The sequence below is a fragment of the Petromyzon marinus genome, unplaced genomic scaffold, assembly GCF_048934315.1.
Source record: "Petromyzon marinus isolate PM22_M1 ecotype Great Lakes invasive population unplaced genomic scaffold, UKy_Petmar_22M1.pri1.0 PM_G_Scaffold_169, whole genome shotgun sequence".
Classification (NCBI taxonomy): domain Eukaryota; kingdom Metazoa; phylum Chordata; class Hyperoartia; order Petromyzontiformes; family Petromyzontidae; genus Petromyzon; species Petromyzon marinus.
The window spans coordinates 16,744-36,550 of NW_027422727.1; the positions used below are offsets into that span (position 1 = coordinate 16,744).

At 44.7% G+C, this 19,807-nt stretch overlaps 1 protein-coding gene and 1 long non-coding RNA gene across 4 annotated transcripts in view; both read left to right on the top strand.

Annotated features, from left to right (window-relative positions):
• The first annotated feature begins 728 nt into the window (after nt 1-728).
• LOC142911118 (uncharacterized) lies at nt 729-9,342 on the top strand. 3 transcript variants are annotated; one of them, XR_012933323.1, is made up of 6 exons: nt 729-952; nt 1,327-1,373; nt 3,161-3,300; nt 3,444-3,521; nt 3,907-3,999; nt 5,027-9,342. It is a non-coding gene; the product is annotated as an uncharacterized LOC142911118 (long non-coding RNA). The 3 variants fall into 3 exon arrangements; XR_012933322.1 differs by lacking the exon at nt 5,027-9,342 and adding an exon at nt 4,678-5,019; XR_012933324.1 differs by lacking the exons at nt 1,327-1,373; nt 5,027-9,342 and adding an exon at nt 4,678-5,019 and having other exon boundaries at nt 730-952.
• Nucleotides 9,343-14,000: 4,658 nt separating this feature from the next.
• Nucleotides 14,001-19,807, top strand: part of LOC142911119 (uncharacterized) — a gene marked incomplete at its 3' end in the record, with an annotated part of 30,409 nt that continues 24,602 nt past the window's right edge. Inside the window, exons 1-3 of the mRNA XM_076060187.1 lie at nt 14,001-14,401; nt 16,678-16,718; nt 18,490-18,664. Of these exons, the coding sequence (XP_075916302.1) occupies nt 18,501-18,664 (164 nt within the window). The remainder of the gene's footprint in view (nt 14,402-16,677; nt 16,719-18,489; nt 18,665-19,807) is intronic.

A 19,807-nucleotide genomic window follows, 5' to 3' on the forward strand; every position in this document is an offset into this window, starting at 1 on the left:
GTGGCAGCTAGGGGTGTACAACTCCTCTAGAGCAGTTTTGAGTGAAGATCTCATAGGTAGTGATTCAAGTTGCAGTTTATTGGCAATAGCATTCCAGACCCTGGGGGCATCAATAGCAAAGGCCCTTCCTCCTGTTTTTGTACGGCAATAGGGAATGTGAAGCTGGTAAATGAGCGAAGACCTGAGGTCAAATTTGTTCTTTGAAACAGAGAGGAGATCCAGTAGGTAGTCTGCGGAATTTTTTGTAAGTACATCGTGAATAAATAAGATCTGGTGCACAAGCCGTCGAACATTAAGATATGTTAAGTTTGACCCAATGTAGAGATCACAGTGGTGAGTCTATGGGGCAGTGTTGAGTCTATGGGCAGTGTTGAGTATATGGGCAGTGTTGAGTCTACGGGCAGTGTTGAGTCTACGGGCAGTGTTGACTCTACGGGCAGTGCTGAGTCTATGGTGCAGTGTTGAGTCTATGGTGCAGTGTTGAGTCTATGGGGAGTGTTGAGTCTATGGGCAGTGCTGAGTCTATGGGCAGTGTTGAGTCTATGGGCAGTGTTGAGTCTATGGTGCAGTGTTGAGTATATGGGCAGTGTTGAGTCTATGGGCAGTGTTGAGTCTATGGGCAGTGCTGAGTCTATGGGCAGTGCTGAGTCTATGGGCAGTGTTGAGTCTATGGGCAGTGCTGAGTCTATGGGCAGTGTTTATCAATTCTACAGAATCTGAGCCTCGCTCGCACTGCGTGTTCGCCTATCCACACTACGATTTATAAAAGCGCCCTGCTAAGGCCTCACGTGATAACAGCCCCGCCGAGTCGCCTGCCCGTGATTCGAGGCACGGAACGTCGAATCTCCTCCTCCACCACGACCACACGAGGACATTGTTTTGTTTGTAACCTCACCACGAAGGAGGATATAGCTCAAGACCCCCTCCCCAGCACCTACGCAGCGTTGCGCTGGTGAGTGCCGCGTTGAGGCCTATTCCGGGAGTGTCACCGGTCTCGGCTAGATTGCCCAGCCGGCCGAGGCGGCACTTTGGCCGGCTACAGATGCCGCTGTCATGCGATGGTCTCCATGGAGACCTGGAAGATGGTCTCTAGGTTATGTTGTGGGTTAGCAAGCTTCCAAAGGATGCGTGAAGGCTGCCGCTCGGCTTTTTGTAACGAATCTTTGCTGCGTGTTTTAAACTTTAATTGTTTGCGATGCACGCGTGTCAACGTGGTGATGCGTCGCTCAAAGACTTCACTCGAGCGCGTCGTGTTCAAGCTCACTTTGTCTACCTTAGCAGCTTACAAAGTGCCGCCCAATAATTTACCGTGCGTCTGCCTCTTAGGCCGAGTGAACCGCTTGAACAAGGGCACATTCAGAAGCGTAAACTCTGTGAGTATCTCGTTTTAAATTTTGATTTGAAGCTTTCGTGACTGCAGTAATTCATATTCTTAGCTCTTTCGGTAAAGTCACGTTGAAGGGAAACAATAAAATAATAAAATATATATAAAATAATTAAAATTCTCACGACGTTTCGACCTGATGACAACCGTTTGTGTTATGGTCGAAACGTCGTGAGAAATTTTATTGTTATATATATATTTTTATTTTATTGTTTCCCTTCAACGTGACTTTACCGAAAGAGCTAAGAATATCTCGTTTTATTCATAGTTCGTGTTTCCAAGGACAAAAACAATTGCACATTCTCATTACCAATACATCGACCTGGCTGGTGGTCACACTTGCCAGGAGCCCCTTTCCCTGTCGGCTTGACATTTTTTTCAACTCAATTGTTTTTTTACACAGCTCTTGGACAGACGTGCGGCAGTGTTGGTTTATATCCTGGAAGGTGCTCTCACTCCAGGGGCTGTTTCATTGATGGGAAAATAACCTGAGCTGGGGCTGTAATCAATGTTGTTTTATTGATCTAGTTTAAAACATCAGCACGAACATCGGTGCCAAACTAACACGATGTGAGGCGCTAGATTTGAAGCTTTCGTGATGTGCAAGGATTCATAGTCTTTAGCTTTTTTTCGGTAAAGTCGCGCTGGTAAAAAAAATAAAGTTAAACCCAAGTTAAACTTTAGCAGCCTTATAGTTTACAGCAGTATGCTCCGCAAGGCAACCAGTTTGTCAGCTTAACTACTGCCTTCTGCCTCTGGTTCACGTGTGTAACGCTCTTCAACCTGCACACGGCCATCTCTCCGTCCCCAACCCCCTGCAGCATAACAGAAGGTGGCTTAACTTAGCCCCCCCCCACGGCCCTTCTTGTCTCTCCCCCCCCCCCCCTTAACCTGTATACAATCTCGGGTGTCTTAGAGTTCTCTTCACCTGATGCAGCAATTTTGCCGTGACGGTTTCCACCTCAAGACGGAAGCTTGTGCTGCTGCCTCCGAAACGTGATTTTAATTGAGTTGTTTTTTTCATTTATTTATTTTATAGATATTTTTTTTACCTACGTGACTTTAGCAAAAAAAAAAGAAAGAGTCCGATGCGAGGAGGCGTTTCCCCCAACGTTCGTTTTCTGCGGTGGCAAAAAATGCAGCCTCTGCGAAACGATGAGAACCTAAACATTTTGCTCAACACAGGAGGAACGTGTCCATCAGTGAGGGAGCCTTAGGCATGCATCCAATTGTCCCTTGTGAAGGAGGAGGTCTTTAACCCGGCATGGTTGTCACCTGGTGTACAGGAGGTCGTGGGGTTTGATACCGACCCTGACACTCCCTGCTCTTTCTTTGGGGTTGACGTTTCTCGCTCCCCGCGGCCGCGTGGATTTTTCTCCCAGAGTCCTCCGGTTTTTCCCCCTCCGCATTCCGAAACGCCACGCGTTTAGAGTATTTTGCCCTGAATGTCCACTTGATATCAGCCCACCATTTATGGGCCAAGGTCTCTTCTTAAAAAAGAGCTATGTAGCATGGTGGTGTGCTTCCCGTGGCAACATTAAACATTGGTTAGTTTTATTAGTATATATATTTTTAAAGTGATTTGTTTTACTCTTCCTGTAACTCTGCACTCACGCCGTGTTTTTGTTTTGTGTTTGTTGTCATGTTCTGACCCAGTGCCACAGCTGGACATCTGTGACAAAAAGAGCTTCGTAGCGCTTTGGATTCCTCCTCTTGCAGTCTAAATAAATATCATTCCCACTGCTCCTCCTACTCCCTCCCCTTCACCCCTCCTAGCCAAGTGAAGGAAGCCGCCAGGCCGACCATCTGCCACCTCCCCCCAATGGAGACTTTCTCCACCACCACCCGTTTAGTGGCCTTGCTGGTCGTTGTGCTGGGCGACCGTCGTCACAACCCCTTCGCCCTGCCCCTTGACCGTGAGTAGCAAACAGCGCCGCTACCACACTTGAGACGATGCCCCCTCTCAACGCTACTCCCACTAAAGGCCATCGACTAAACTCGACTCTTTTGACTTCACCAGGCAATGCCCACTGAGCTTCGTGGCGCTTTTTTTTTTCAGAAGCGCTCCGGCTCTTGCAAATGATGGCTTCAACGAAGCACTTCGACGTTCAAGCGGGGCCGAGTACTCGAAACACTTGTAGGTATCTGTGTGACACACACACTACACACACTACTCACACACAGAGACCCACAGACTTCTCACACAGAGACCCACACACTACTCACTCAGAGACCCACACACTACTCACACACAGAGACCCACAGACTACTCACACAGAGACCCACACACTACTCACACAGAGACCCACAGACTACTCACACAGAGACCCACACACTACTCACAGAGAGACACACACACTACTCACACAGAGACCCACACACTACTCACACAGAGACCCACACACTACTCACAGAGAGACACACACACTACTCACACAGAGACCCACACACTACTCACACAGAGACCCACACACTACTCACACAGAGACCCTACTAACACTCTGCTGTATTTTCGCCCACAGCTGCGGTTATCATCTCTGGCCACGTACGGTACCAAAGAAGCTCACATCAGGTGTATGCAGCAAAGCAGCAACCTCCGGACACACGACGGAAAGGTGCACGGTTGCGACATCACACACACACATACACATGTACAGGGCCCAGTTGAGTACGCAGTTTGTTAAGGTGCAGCACTGCAAGTACTTGCTCGTGCCCCTGTTGGCGGAAGGAGGAATAGGAGGAGGAGGGAGGAGGATGAGGAGGGGGAGGAGGAAGGGGAGGAGGAGGAGGGGGAGGAGGATGAGGAGGAGGAGGGGGAGGAGGATGAGGAGGAGGAGGATGAGGAGGAGGGGGAGGAGGGGGAGGAGGATGAGGAGGAGGGGGAGGAGGGGGAGGAGGAGGAGGAGGGGGAGGAGGATGAGGGGGAGGATGAGGAGGAGGATGAGGAGGACGAGGAGGAGGAGGGGGAGGAGGATAAGGAGGAGGTCCTTCACTGCACAGAGCGCTGTAGGGAGCTCCCCTCTAGGCAGGGCACGTTGGACCCCACTCCTCCGCCACGCCAGCCAAACCTCTTGAAGTGTCCCACACTTCACCCCACCACGTGCCACCCGCCTAGACGGGAAGCACCGCGGTGAGCTCACTCCCACCGCCGGGCGGACAACAACGGAGTTGTCGCTCACGACCCGCGACCCCAGCGTGACCCCCCCCACGTCGACCCCCGGGGGCCGGGCCGGCGTCCCCTCGTTAGGAAAACTAAAACTGCGAAAAACTTTGTTTTTGTGTTTGACCGGCAGGTAAGGGCCCCACCGAGCTACGTGGCGCTTTTTCACCGGCGACCGGGCCGTCGCCGTCGTCAGCGGGCGCGGACATTTTTTTGTTTTGCGGCCCAAACGCTTTGAAACGCGCGACGTCGATTCTGAGTGCGGCGCGGGGGGAGAGACGCCCGGAAGGACCCGGAGGGAGAAATCCACGCGACCGCCACGGTGACGAGAGGCCAACGCGAGAAACAACCACTCCGAGCCGCAGAACCTTGCAGGCGAGAGGGAGAGAGAGAGGGTTCTGAAAATCGATTTTTTTATATTTTTAAAAAACCCACTTTGTGCGAATCGCCTTCTATGACCCCCCCCCCTCCACGACTCGTAGGGGGGGACGCGGCAGCCCCCCGACGACAGCCTCACACAGCCAGCGCCCCGCAGATGCTGTCGGAGCCAGACAGGATGTACAGAGCGAGAGAGGGAGAGGCGGTGTACATGGAGTGCTCGGTGTTGGTGTGGCCGCCCGCCACCATCCTGTGGTGAGACCGAACGCCGCGCCTGAGCGTCCGTCCCTCTCCGCCTCTCCTCTCGCTCTCCGCTCGCTGGAGACTCTTTTTGTTTATTTCACCGCCTGATGCCCACCGAGCCGTGCAGCTGTTTTTCAGAAGCTATCCGGCCATGTCGCAAACGACGGCCCTGACGACGCGCCTCGAAGCTCCCTGTCGCGAGGGCTGTACGTGCCCTGAACTTCTTTCGCACCCTACGTGGCCAACCGTGCTAATCAGAGGTACGGGTGCTGGGTCTGTTTTGTGAATGCCGCCAGTGGGTTTGCATGGCTGGCCACGTACGGAGCGAAAGAAGTTCAACATAGAACACTCCCATAGACTTCAATGTTAAAGGCTCCCATAGACTTCAATGTTAAAGGCTCCCATAGACTTCAATGTTAAAGGCTCCCACAGACTTCAATGTTACAGGCTCAAATAGACTTCAATATTAAAGGCTCCCATAGACTTCAATGTTAAAAGTTCCCATAGACGTCAATGTTACAGGCTTCCATAGACTTCAATGTTAAAGGCTCCCATAGACTTCAATGTTAAAGGCTCCCACAGACTTCAATGTTAAAGGCTCCCACAGACTTCAATGTTAAAGGCACCCATAGACTTCAATGTTAAAGGCTCCCATAGACTTCACTGTTAAAGGCTCCCATAGACTTCAATGTTAAAGGCTCCCATAGACCTCAATATTAAAGGCTCCCATAGACTTCAATGTTAAAGGCTCCCATAGACTTCAATGCTAAAGGCTCCCATAGACTTCAATGTTAAAGGCTCCCATAGAACAAGGATTTATGTCTACTGCATTAACCACAATACCTGCAGTCAAAATGCAAAAATAAAACATACTATGATAATATATGATGATGCATTGTCCTTGAAACTGATTGGTCCACACCAAGGGACGGCTTTCTTTTGAGCCTTTTGGCGTCATCTGGTCGAGTACCAATTGGGTCGAGGCTTCAATGCCACATATTTATTATCATAGTATGTTTTTTCGTTTGCATTTTGACTGCAGGTATTGTGGTTAATGCAGACATGAATCCTTGCTAAAAAGGCTCCAGTTTTGTTGCCAGAAAAAAAGAGGAAAAACCCTATTATTATATTTTGGTACTGGCAAAGGAGGTCTAATGATGAACAAAACATCAATGAAGCAATCTGATCTCATCTTGAACGGCTACTGTTGGCCTGCAGCCCGCCAAGTAACGCACTTGTGTAACGTATCTCGACAATAAAATGACTGGTCACTGTCCACTTCCAATGGAGCTTGGCTCTTTAACTTATCAGCCGTCTTTTCATTTGTGGGTGTGTCATTAACTTTGATAATTGATTCTTGTCAACACCACTGGGTACAAAGTTAATAAGTAACAATTTTTTTAAACAAAAATTAAACAGAAAAAACCGCAACACACACGCACATTTCATTCCGAGATCTATAGAAATGTATAAAGTAACCTGTTGCAGAATTTGCCACTTGCTGGTTTTATCCACCATCAATTTATTATGAGAACCCTGTCTATATCTCAGATACAAATTCAGTGTAATGACAGTTCATTGGCTGATTGATATGAAAATAGGTTTTCCCATTTTTTTTCTGGCAACAAAACAGGTCACATTTAAAGCTGAACTTTGAGCTGAAATCCTTCAGAATGTGAGATGTTTTTATCTTCCATTATTTTCATACTTATTGTGTATATTGAGCATCACTTTGTGAGAAGCCAAAAAATGTAAACTGGCCACCATCAGCAACGTGGAATTCCAGGCTACAGATACAGGGTGGTCCAAATGTCTCATGTCTCCTCTAAAGCTTAATATTGTAATAGGAGGCTTTATTTAAAACGCAACATTTAATATGCAAATATGTTCGGGGTCAATTAATTTTGGGAGTCACAAGACATCAGGACCACTCTGCACAGCACGAGTTCAGGATCTACAATGGGAATAGGGTGCCACCCAGCGTTGCTTTAATAGGGTCGCAGCGAGGGTTGGAGTTTAACAAGAAGGAAAGATTTACATTATGAGACCTCCTTTGTCAGTAACAAGATATAGTAATAGGTTTTACCCAATCAAATTCAAGGACAGTGCATATTTTTATGAGAGTTGTCACTTTTGTTTGCATTTTGACTGCTTATGTTGTGGTTATTGCAAACATGATGCCTTGAATAAAGGTGTCAGTTTTTGTGCCAGTTAAAAGGGTAAAACCTATTACTATAACAAGGAAAGACATTTGCCCTCCCCTACCCCCCAAAGACTGGGTACAGTCTGTGAAGTTAAACCTGCAATTCCTACAGTATGAAATATTTCTTCATACATCATTCCACTGTACATCGTCAATTAATCGTGGAGCGTTAATCCACAAACTGCACATCTTCTAAGACTCGACAAAGCAGGCTGTAACCAAAATTGATTTGTGGGTCCATCGTACTGAAGCGAATTTGACAGAATCACTGGTGCCGATTAGACACGGGGACATTGACAAGAACAAACGCATTGATGCATCGCTCAAATTTTTTAATGAAATGAAAACATCGATTTTACACGAACAGATTCAGAATTAAAAGATCAAAAACATTCAATGAACGATTTACAGGAGACAGCAAAGTGATTGTTCAGAAGTAAAGTTAATTATCGTAAATAACGAATGATAAAATAGCCAACCGTCTAATAATTAATCGGAAGGATGTGGTTGCAGGGTCAATACAAACGGACATTACTTTTAAAAATATATAGTTAAAAAACATTATAAATGCCTTTACATTAAAAAAAAACATCACAATGGCACAAGGCTGTTGTAGAAGGATCAACAATCAGCCGAAATCGTAAGGTTCCCCATCCCTTAGTTACTGATCCGTGGCCAAGATAGGTTGCATGGATTAAATCCTGTAATCTCGCCTGGATAAAATAATAATAATGAATGATTGTAACTTGTCTGTGTACTGCTGTAATGTGAGCTCTACTGTAATATTGTATTTGTACTGATGCGTTCTGATCTCGAAAATAAAAATTTTCCAAAGTGAGCATTTAGACGGTGCTCATCTCCAGTTTAAGAGCTCTGAGCCACGTGGTGGAAATTCGACGTTACTATGGCGGGGGCAAGTAACCCCACTGTTGACTTCTCCACAGTGTGTTACTCATTGTATCTACCCCCGACAGATGATGGGCTGATCCAGTCTAGGTTGTCTTCATAATTATGCCAGAAGATGCAAATACAATACTTTTCGAAGCACCGCACATTATTTTTGCATGTTGAATATTTACCGCCACTGTAAATATGTAATTTTAATCAATGCATTGCTATAATGTTTTAATCAATCGTATTGTTATTAAGGTTCGGGTCAGGATTTTAGAGCAGTGTGTTTCAAATAGGTCGACCAGATTTGAAATCGCTACATCTCTGCAAACCACGAACTCTTCATAATAATCCACAATAAAGGTTTTCTGGGTTAGATCGCGTTATTTATAACTGTGTCGTAACCCTCCACCACCCGACACGGCCAATCAGCAAAAAATAAGTGTCACGTTGACAAAAGACAATTAGTTCACTAATTTATTTGCTGATTGGCCGTGTCGGGTGGTGGAGGGTTACGACACATTCATAAATAACGCGATCTAACTAAAAAAAACCTTTATTATGAATAATATTGGTCGCGAAAGCTTGCTACGTGTTAAACTGACACAATCACAACTTTGCCTTTTATATATATGGAGATATACTGTATGTTATTTTAATTAACTTTAACAATACACTACTGTATACAGTATGCTTTTCTCAAATGTGTCTTTACTGCCCCATGCTGTATATACCATCTTAAATCAGGACCAGTACTAAGAGTTTAGCCACGTGACAATACAGCAGACTCTCTGTTGTGTACTATACAGGACGGTCCAGATGTCTTATAACCCCCAATTAACTGACCCCGGAAAATGTGTTTCATTTGCGTATTAATTTCTGTTTCTAAATAAACCTTACATAAAATATATACCGTATGAAGATAATTAAGTGTGTGGGGGGGGGGTCACAAGACATCTGGAGCACCTTGTGGAACGTGACTATTTTATGTTAATAAAAAACAAACGACACTTATTAAAGACGAGTTTTGTGGGCAGCAGATGACAGCGAAGTAAAATAAATTGTGCTGCACTTCTAAAACTGCCACGTCTATGACTCCCTGCCTTTACCATCCTGCAAAATCGTGTCCATGACCCAGACAGCGTGGAGAGGGCCCTCATCCAAACAGCACATTGCCAAAAGGGGTTTTGTACGTGCAGTATACATCAAGTATACAGATAGTACTCCTGTATATTGTAACATACCTTATCGACTGACAGTTACCAGTGTCTTTCAGGGCTAGGTGCCTTCCACCCACACAATGGTCATCCTTCTTTACACACACACACAAATATATATTTAGCTACTGGAATTTTCACATTCTGTACACACGTAAATTGAAAGCTTCCATCTAAAGAACACTGCACCGTAGAGGCAAAATCTCGAATGTATGATCTGTGTGCGAGTGTTTAAACTGTGGTGATGCTGGCATGGCTCCGAGAGAGACTCCAATCCAGTAATAACAAAACAACTATAATAATAATTGGGGTTTTCCCCCTTTTTTCTGGCAACAAAACTGAAACCTTTTTGCAAGGATTCATGTTACTGCATTAACCACAATACCTGCAGTCTCAATGCAAAAATAAAACATACTATGATAATATATGATGATGCATTGTCCTTGAAACTGATTGGTCCACACCAAGGGACGGCTTTCTTTTGAGCCTTTTGGCGTCATCTGGTCGAGCACCAATTGGGTCGAGGCTTCAATGCCACATATATATTATCAGAGTATGTTTTTTTGTTTGCATTTTGACTGCAGGTATTGTGTGTGGTTAATGCAGTAACATGAATCCTTGTTAAAAACGTTTCAGTTTTGTTGCCAGAAAAAAAGGAGGAAAACCCCTGTTATTATATTTTGGTACTGGCAAAGGAGGTCTAATGATGAAACAAAACATCAATGAAGCAATCTGATCTCATCTTCAACGGCCACTGTTGGCCTGCAGCCCGCCAAGTAGCGCACTTGTGTAACGTATCTCGACAATAAAATGACTGGTCACTGTCGACTTCCAATGGAGCTTGGCTTGTTATTTTATTTTTTTACCTACGTGACTTTACCCAATAGAACCAAAGAGTATGGAGCTTGGCTCTTTAACTTATCAGCCGTCTTTTCATTTGTGGGTGTGTCATTAACTTTGATCATTGATTCTTGTCAACACCACTGGGTACAAAGTTAATAAGTAACTTTTTTTTAACAAAAATTAAACAGAAAAACCGCAACACACACGCACATTTCATTCCGAGATTTATAGAAATTTATAAAGTAACCTGTTGCGGAATTTGCCACTTGCTGGTTTTATCCACCATCAATTTATTATGAAAACCCTGTCTATATCTCAGATACAAATTCAGTGGAATGACAGTTCATTAGCTGATTTATATGAGAATAGGTTTTCCCATTTTTTTCTGGCAACAAAACAGGTCACATTTAAAGCTGAACTTTGAGCTGAATCCTTCAGAATGCGAGATGTTTTTATCTTCCATTATTTTCATATTTATTGTGTATATTGAGCATCACTTTGTGAGAAGCCAACCAATGTAAACTGGCCACCATCAGCAACGTGGAATTCCAGGCTACAGATACAGGGTGGTCCAAATGTCTCGCGTTCTTAATTGAATTCTCTAAAGCTTAATATTGTAATGGGAGGCTTTATTTAAAACCCAACATTTAACATGCAAATGACAAATATGTTAGGGGTCAATTAATTTTGGGAGTCACAAGACATCAGGACCACTCTGCACAGCGCGAGTTCAGGATCTACAATGGGAATAGGGCGCCATCCAGCGTTGCTTCAACAGGGTCACAGCGAGGGTTGGAGTTTAACAACATGGAAAGATTTACATTATGAGACCTCCTTTGCCAGTAACAAGATATAGTAATAGGTTTTACCCAATCAAATTCAAGGACAGTGCATATTATTATCAGAGTTGTCGCTTTTGTTTGCATTTTGACTGCTTGTGTTGTGGTTATTGCAAACATGATGCCTTGAATAAAGGTGTCAGTTTTTGTGCCAATTAAAAGGGTAAAACCTATTACTATAACAAGGAAGGACATTTTCCCTCCCCTACCCCCCAAAGACTGGGTACAGTCTGTGAAGTTTAACCTGCAATTCCCACAGTATGAAATATTTCTTCATACATCATCCCACTGTACATCACCAATTAATCGTGGAGCGTTAATCCACAAACTGCACATCTTCTAAGACTCGACAAAGCAGGCTGTAACCAAAGTTGATTTGTGGGTCCATCGTTCTGAAGAGAATTTGACAGAATCACTGGTGCCGATTAGACACGGGGAAATTGACAAAAACAAACGCATTGATGCATCGCTCAAATTTTTTAATAAAATGAAAACATCGATTTTACACGAGCAGATTCAGAATAAAAAGATCAAAAACATTCAATGAACGATTTACAGGAGACAGTGAAGTGATTGTTCAGAAGTAAAGTTAATTATTGTAAAATAACGAATGATAAAATAGCCAACCGTCTAATAATTAATCGGAAGGCTGTGGTTGCAGGGTCAACACAAACGGACATTACTTTTCAAAATATAAAGTTAAAAAACATAAATGCCTTTACGTTAAATAAAAAACATTACAATGGCACAAGGCTGTTGTTGAAGGATCAACAATCAGCCGAAGTCGTAAGGTTCCCCATCCCTTTGTTACTGATCCGTGGCCAAGATAGGTTGCATGGATTGAATCCTGCAATCTCGCCTGGATAAAATAATAACAATGAATGATTGTGACTTGTCTGTGTACTGCTGCAATGTGAACTCTACTGTAATATTGTATTTGTACTGATGCGTTCTGATCTCAAAAATATTTTTTTTACAAAGTGAGCATTTAGGCGGTGCTCATCTCCCGTTTAAGAGCTCTGAGCCACGTGGTGGAAATTCGACGTTACTATGGCGGGGGCAAGTAAACACATAAAGGCAACCACTGTTGACTTCTCCTCCACAGTGTGTTACCTATTGTATCTACCCCCGACAGATGATGGGCTGATCCAGTCTAGGTTGTCTTCATAATTATGCCAGAAGATGCAAATGTAATACTTTTAGAAGCACCGCACATTATTTTTGCATGTTGAATATTTACCACCACTGTAAATATGTAATTTTTATCAATGCATTGCTATAATGTTTTAATATAATCGTATTGTTATTAAGGTTCGGGTCAGGATTTTAGAGCAGGGTGTTTCAAATACATTGACCCGATTTGAAATCGCTACATCTCTGCAAACCACGAACTCTTCATAATAATCCACAATAAAGGTTTTCTGGGTTAGATGGTGTTATTTATAACTGTGTCGTAACCCTCCACCACCCGACACGGCCAATCAGCAAAAAAAAGCGTCACGTTGAAAAAAGACAATTAGTTCACTACTTTAGCCCCACACCGGTGGTGGTTGAAGAGTGAATCCACAACATTTACAGTTTGATTAGTACTGTGACGTTACGCTGGTAATTACATCCAACGTCATCGGGCAATACCACTTGAAACGGCGGGGCATAGAGTTTAAAATGATAACCGCTAGATGCTTCTGCCAGCGCACAAACATCCCCTAGCCTCAGTCATTCACCGGCCACACCCTGCGACTTGTCCTTGTGGTGATACGTCAAAGACCCGTAGAGTGATTTTGGTGCTACCATCAGCGACTCATCTGGATGACCTCAAAAACAGAATCACGGCAAGCGGTGACTTCAGTGGAAGAGAAGACTTCGCTTTGAGAGGCGTTTGGGACGAATTCAACTATCGTCTCGATGTTGGTGGAGGGCACATAGAGAATTTATAAAATGGTTAGTAAATCTTGATAACTCATTAAAGCGTTTGTAACTTCATTAGACCTCCTTTGCCAGTACCAAAATGTAACAATAGGGGTTTTCCCCCTTTTTTCTGGCAACAAAACTGAAACCTTTTTAACAAGGATTCATGTCTACTGCATAACCACAATACCTACAGTCAAAATGCAAACAAAAACATACTATGATAATATATGTGGCATTGTCCTTGAAACTGATTGGTCCACACCAATGACAATGCATCATATATGATCATAGTATGTTTTTTGTTTGCATTTTGACCGCAGGTATTGTGGTTAATGCAGTAGACATGAATCCTTGTTAAAAAGGTTTCAGTTTTGTTGTCAGAAAAAAGGGGGAAGACCCCTACTGTTACGTTTGTAACTTGTTGTGTAATTGTAACGTGTTGTTGCCATCGTGAAATATACCGCTTTGAAATTGGGTCCACATTTTTTTAAACCACCCTGCATTAGCGTCTTACAAATTTACCCACGATAAGCCAATTTGGTTGACCCATCATTTGCGACGATATGCAGATCTCTTCTGGAAAGACAAATAAATTAAAGCAGATCTAACAGAGCCCAGTGAGCCTTACCCTGGTAAAATTAAACACGGCTTGAGTTTATGAAGCGCTTTGCTGCACTAATAAATCTGAATGTTTGTTTTAGTAACCACCCACCCCCACACACCGAGTTGGCTTCAAGTCTCAGCCGTAGTGGGCGGGGTCACACTAGGGACGAGGAGGGGGCGGTGCTGTAGTAGGCGGGGTCACACTAGGGACGAGGAGGGGGCGGTGCCGTAGTGGGCGGGGTCACACTAGGGACGAGGAGGGGGCGGTGCCGTAGTGTGACCCCGCCCACTACGGCACCGCCCCCTCCTCGTCCCTCCCCTCCCCCTCCTCCTGCCGCTCTCATCAACTCCACTTCGCTCTCTCTCTCACAGCTCCCATAATCTCTCTCTCCTTCTCTCTCTCTCCCCTTCTCTCGCTCATCCGCTCCGTGGGCCCCTTCGCGCACACGACGACGGGACTACGCAGCGGTGACGGGGCCCGTCTGAGACCGACCGTAACCGAGGTCCCGGCCACACTGCCGTCGAGTTCTGTTCACGCTCCCGCCCGCCCCGCCCGCCCGCCTCCCGGCTTCCAGGGAGGAGTGAGAGACGGCAAGCAGCCAGCAGCAGCAGCCAGCAGCCTGTGGAGTTACAAGGTTTTGTCTGGAGACCCCGTTAAGACAAAATCCACGACTACAAACAACCACGTGACCAGCACCACCACCACCAGCACGTGATCACCAGCACGTGGTAATGGCTACCTTTTGTCGCACGCTGCTGCTGTTGTCGCTGTCTGTGTGAGCAGCAGCAGCAGCACGTGGAGGAAGTGGGGTTGGTTGCAAGTGTGGAAGTGGAGAGAGACGGAGAAGTTTGTACTTGTTTTGTTCACGATATTAATTATAAATAGATGGTGATGCTGCTGCTTGCTTGCACAGCGTCACAAACTCTTGCGGTTCTGCGAGGTCGCATTCGTAAACAACAACAACAGTTTGTAAAGTTGTTGCGTGGTGTGAAGTAAACAAGTTTATGTCGTCCGTGATGATGGTGTGGTTGTTGTGGTTGTTGGTGGTGGTGGTGGGGTGTTCTGGGCTCCCTTATTTATGTTTAATGATTGTTGTTTGTGACAATCTTTGAAGCCGTAGCAGCTATACGTTGATGATGGTGTGGTTGTTGTTGGTGGTGGGGTGTTCTGGGCTCCCTTATTTATGTTTAATGATTGTTGTTTGTGACGATCTTTGAAGCCGTAGCAGCTATACGTTGATGGTGGTGTGGTTGTTGGTGGTGGTGGGGTGTTCTGGGCTCCCTTATTTATGTTTAATGATTGTTGTTGGTGATAATCTTTGAAGCCGTAGCAGCTATACGTTGATGATGGCGTGGTTGTTGTGGTTGTTGGTGGTGGGGTGTTCTGGGCTCCCTTATTTATGTTTAATGATTGTTGTTTGTGATAATCTTTGAAGCCGTAGCAGCTATACGTTGAACAAGTCGGATTGATGAGTAACTCTGATAACTTGGCACAAGTTACATTTTGATTTTTATGCTTTCGTGACTGCAGGGATTCTTATTCTTGGTTCTTTTTGGTAAAGTCACCACGTAGAAGGGAAACTATAAAATAATAAAAATATAACACAAAATTCTCACGACGTTTCGACTGCAACACAAGCAATCATCATCAGGTGTGAAAACCACAGCAAGAATATTTTGTTGTGGTTTTCACACCTGATGATGATTGCTTGTGTTGCAGTCGATATGTCGTGAGAATTGTATTATTTTATATTTGTATTATTTTATTGTTTCCCTTCTATGTGACTTTACCGAAAGAACCAAGAATAATAATTTTATTGTTTTATATTTTTATTATTTTATTGTTTTATATTTTTATTGTTTTATTGTTTCCCTTCTACGTGGTGACTTTACCGAACGAACCAAGAATATTTTAGCACAAGTTGTGGTGGTGAACGGGGCCTTTGGCGTTTGTGGTTTACGTGGCTGTGTTATTGTTTGATTTATTGTTCTGATATACAGCACCTCTAATGTATTTTTGCCGTAATTACAGTACTCTTATTCGTAGTTTAAAAGTAACGTGTATAGATTTTACAAGTTCTAAGTTACGAGTGAACGACTGTGTCTGATTTTTCGTGGCTAACGTGGCTGTGTTAATGAGCTCCACGTGGTTAATACACGTGGCCGATTTACGACTGCGGTCATTTATAAAGGTGTATTATAAGTGCTGTGTTTTACAGTATAAAGTACCACCACCACCGTGTGTGTGTACAGACGGTGGGAGCGGTTTAATAGGACGTGTGATAATATGCCTGACACATTTCTTTGCATTTTCTACATACGTGTAAAATCTATGACACTCAAGCGCATGTTTAAATAACTTTTGCTGAATACAAATACGGGCATGTTACATAACGCTTGAACAATGTAGTATTGAGATGCTGTGAATCACAATGGATGACGTAATTGTTATGGCGAGTGGCTTTTTAACAATCGATTCGGCAAAACAAAACTGAAACCTTTTAACAAGGATTCATGTTACTGCATTAACCACATACTATGATAATAAAAAAAAAACATACTATGATAATATATGATGCATTGTCCTTGAAACTGATTGGTCCACACCAAGGGATGGCTTTCTTGGTGTGGACCAATCAGTTTCAAGGACAATGCATCATATATGATCATAGTATGTGTTTTGTTTGCATTTTGACTGCAGGTATTGTGGTTAATGCAGTAACATGAATCCTTGTTAAAAAGGTGTCAGTTTTGTTGCCAGAAAAAAGGGGAAAAAACACTATTATTATATTTTGGTACTGGCAAAGGAGGTCTAATGATGGAAAACGTTGATCCATCTGAGCAGTGTCCGCTCACTCTGGCTGACACGTGTGTACTCATTGTTGTATTGTGTCTGTGTGTGTGTGTCCGTGTGTGTGTGTCCGTGTGTGTGTGTCCGTGTGTGTGTGTCTGTGTGTGTATGTCTGTGTGTGTGTCCGTGTGTGTGTCCGTGTGTGTGCAAGCAGGTTGTTGTTGTTGTTCCTCCCCCTTTGAAACTCCTGCCAAGGTGCTTACACATAGAAGAACTTCAGTGTACACCATACACAGCAGGTTGCAACATCCTTGTACAAACACACACACACTCACACACTCATATACACACTCACATACACTCATACACACTCATATACACACTCATATACACTCATATACACACTCACATACACACTCACATACACACACACATACACACTCATATACACACTCATATACACACTCACATTCACACTCATATACACACACACATACACACTCACATACACACTCACATTCACACTCATATACACACACACACACATACACACTCACATACACACTCACATTCACACTCATATACACACTCATATACACACTCACATACACACTCATATACACACTCACATACACACATATACATACACACATACACACTCACATACATACACACATACACACTCATATACACACTAATATACACACTCACATACACACTCACATACACACTCACTCACATACACACTCATACACACTCACATACATACACACATACACACTCACATACACACTCATATACACACTCATATACATACACACACACTCACATACACATACACACTCACATACATACACATACACACTCATATACACAACAACGACAAAGATCCCCCATATTACCTTAACAGACTGTATACACACATACACACTCACATACACACTCACATACACACTCACATACACACTCACACACACACTCACATACACACTCATATACATACTCACACACATACACACACTCACATACACACTCACATACACACATACACACTCACATACACACACATACACACACTCACACTCTTACTGCATTACGCCAAGAATGCAGTAAGTGGTCAGATCGTAAACATTCGGGATAATTATTCACCCAAACAAAAATTATATCGTACGTACTGATCACACCCCTAAACTCACTTAAGTCATGTACTAAGGTGTGTCTTGATAATGTTAACTGGTTACTTGACGGAGTGACCACACCCCCCCCCCACCATACTGATAGATGATTTTTAAAAAAACGAACGGATCAATGAATGACTCATCACGTGCTAATCACTCATCAACATCCTGTTGTCAAGAGTGATTTAATATAACTTCTCTGTGTAGTAATTTCATGGCGGTACAGGGCTTGCACAGTCAGTGCAAGATGTATTCAAAGAGCACTGCCCAATTTTAAGTGAACGTGAAATTGCATGCAACAAAGTAGCAAACGTGTTACGTTGAACTGGCAATTGCATTTACGTAGATATTGCGTTTTACATAAGCATCACATGGAGCTACTGTGTTTGTAATATAATGGTTCCATCTGCTTCGTTTTTATGAAATGTTTTATTTATTTAAAGCATCATGATCATACATTACTGCTGCTAACCACTAAATGAATACATTAATTTCCTTTCAATTTGTGAATATAGGTGCACGTGGCCATGCGAGATCTGAAAGTGATGTGTGTAAGGGCGGTCACACGCCTATCACTTGATTAATTGCAGTTTTAAGTCAGGGTTGAATGTTGACGCATTGATCCCCATTGCCTTGTGATCTCTTAAGTGGCCGATCATTCGTTGTTCCTAACAAATCGCCAGTCCACCGACGTTGGAGAATGAGTGGCTTCGCCTTGACCTAACGAATGTACCTGCATCAACCCTGACTGCACACCCCACCCCCCTTGTTGATGTAACAATATAAATCCTTAAAACGGCCTAGCAGCGCAACGTCCCACTGCTCTTTATTTTGTTGTCGTTCCGCAGCAGCCCGGAAGATGAAGCCCCGTGCGCCGGTACCACCGCTGACGCGGTCCCAGTCCCAGACTGGGACCCCCAACTTAGACCCACCGGACGGTGGCGACGGCCCCCCAGTGGACAACGTGGAGCTCAACGTCATCCTGCCGGGCGGGGCGCACCACGTGGCCCGAGTCGACGGGAGGTGCGTGTCGTGCACTTGGATTATTTACACAAAGATAAACAGACAAAGATCCCCCGTGTAGCCTGTAACAGACTGTAGGGGCAAGTGCTGCTAGTGAGCAGCACACAAAGACAAAGATCCCCCGTGTAGCCTGTAACAGACTGTAGGGGCAAGTGGTGCTGTTAGCGAGCAGCACACAAAGACAAAGATCCCCCGTGTAGCCTGTAACAGACTGTAGGGGCAAGTGCTGTTAGCGAGCACAGACAAAGATCCCCCGTGTAGCCTGTAACAGAGTTGTAGGGGCAAGTGCTGTTAGCGAGCACACACAAAGACAAAGATCCCCCGTGTAGCCTGTAACAGACTGTAGGGGCAAGTGCTGTTAGCGAGCACACACAAACACAAAGATCCCCCGTGTAGCCTTAACAGACAGTTGGGGCAAGTGCTGTTAGCGAGCACTTATGAAGGCCGGAACGGTACACGAGGGGGTGGGTGGCCAGCACCACGCCCGACCGCCTTTGTCTCCCCAGTGGCAATGTTTTTATCCACCGCACCAGGTACTCATTTGAGGCTGAGTCGACCTAGGGGAGGCCCGGGACCCGTTCAGATAATCGTCACCGGTGTTGGCCGTGAGCGGGAATCGAACCCGGGTCGCCAGGTTCATAGCGCAGCGTAGCGCTAACCGCTACACACACACGCACACTCATTCCATTCCTGCGGGGATCAAGCGATGGATGGGTAAGCATTTTATGGCCGCCCAAGTTTGGCACAGGCGTAATGGGTTCCGTAGACACACCTTCGTATAGACAACTCCTTTATTACAACACAGCGCTCCCCGACAGTCCTGATGCGCTGCTACAGCCCTAGGGACACGGCCTACTCCCAGCGTGCCGTGACGCTGGCAACGCTCTCGGCTCCTCCGCTGTGATCACCCTAGGGGGGGCTGACCACTGACCCCGGCCCAGGGTCTACACTCTGGTTTCCTCTGACCTCGCCCTTATAAGGGCGTAGGGCCGGGGAGTCCCTGAGTGGAGTTTAATGAGAGTGGTGAGTGGAGTTTAATAAGAGTGGTGAGTGGAGTTTAATGAGAGTGGTGAGTGGAGTTTAATAAGAGTGGTGAGTAGTTTAATGAGAGTGGTGAGTGGAGTTTAATAAGAGTGGTGAGTG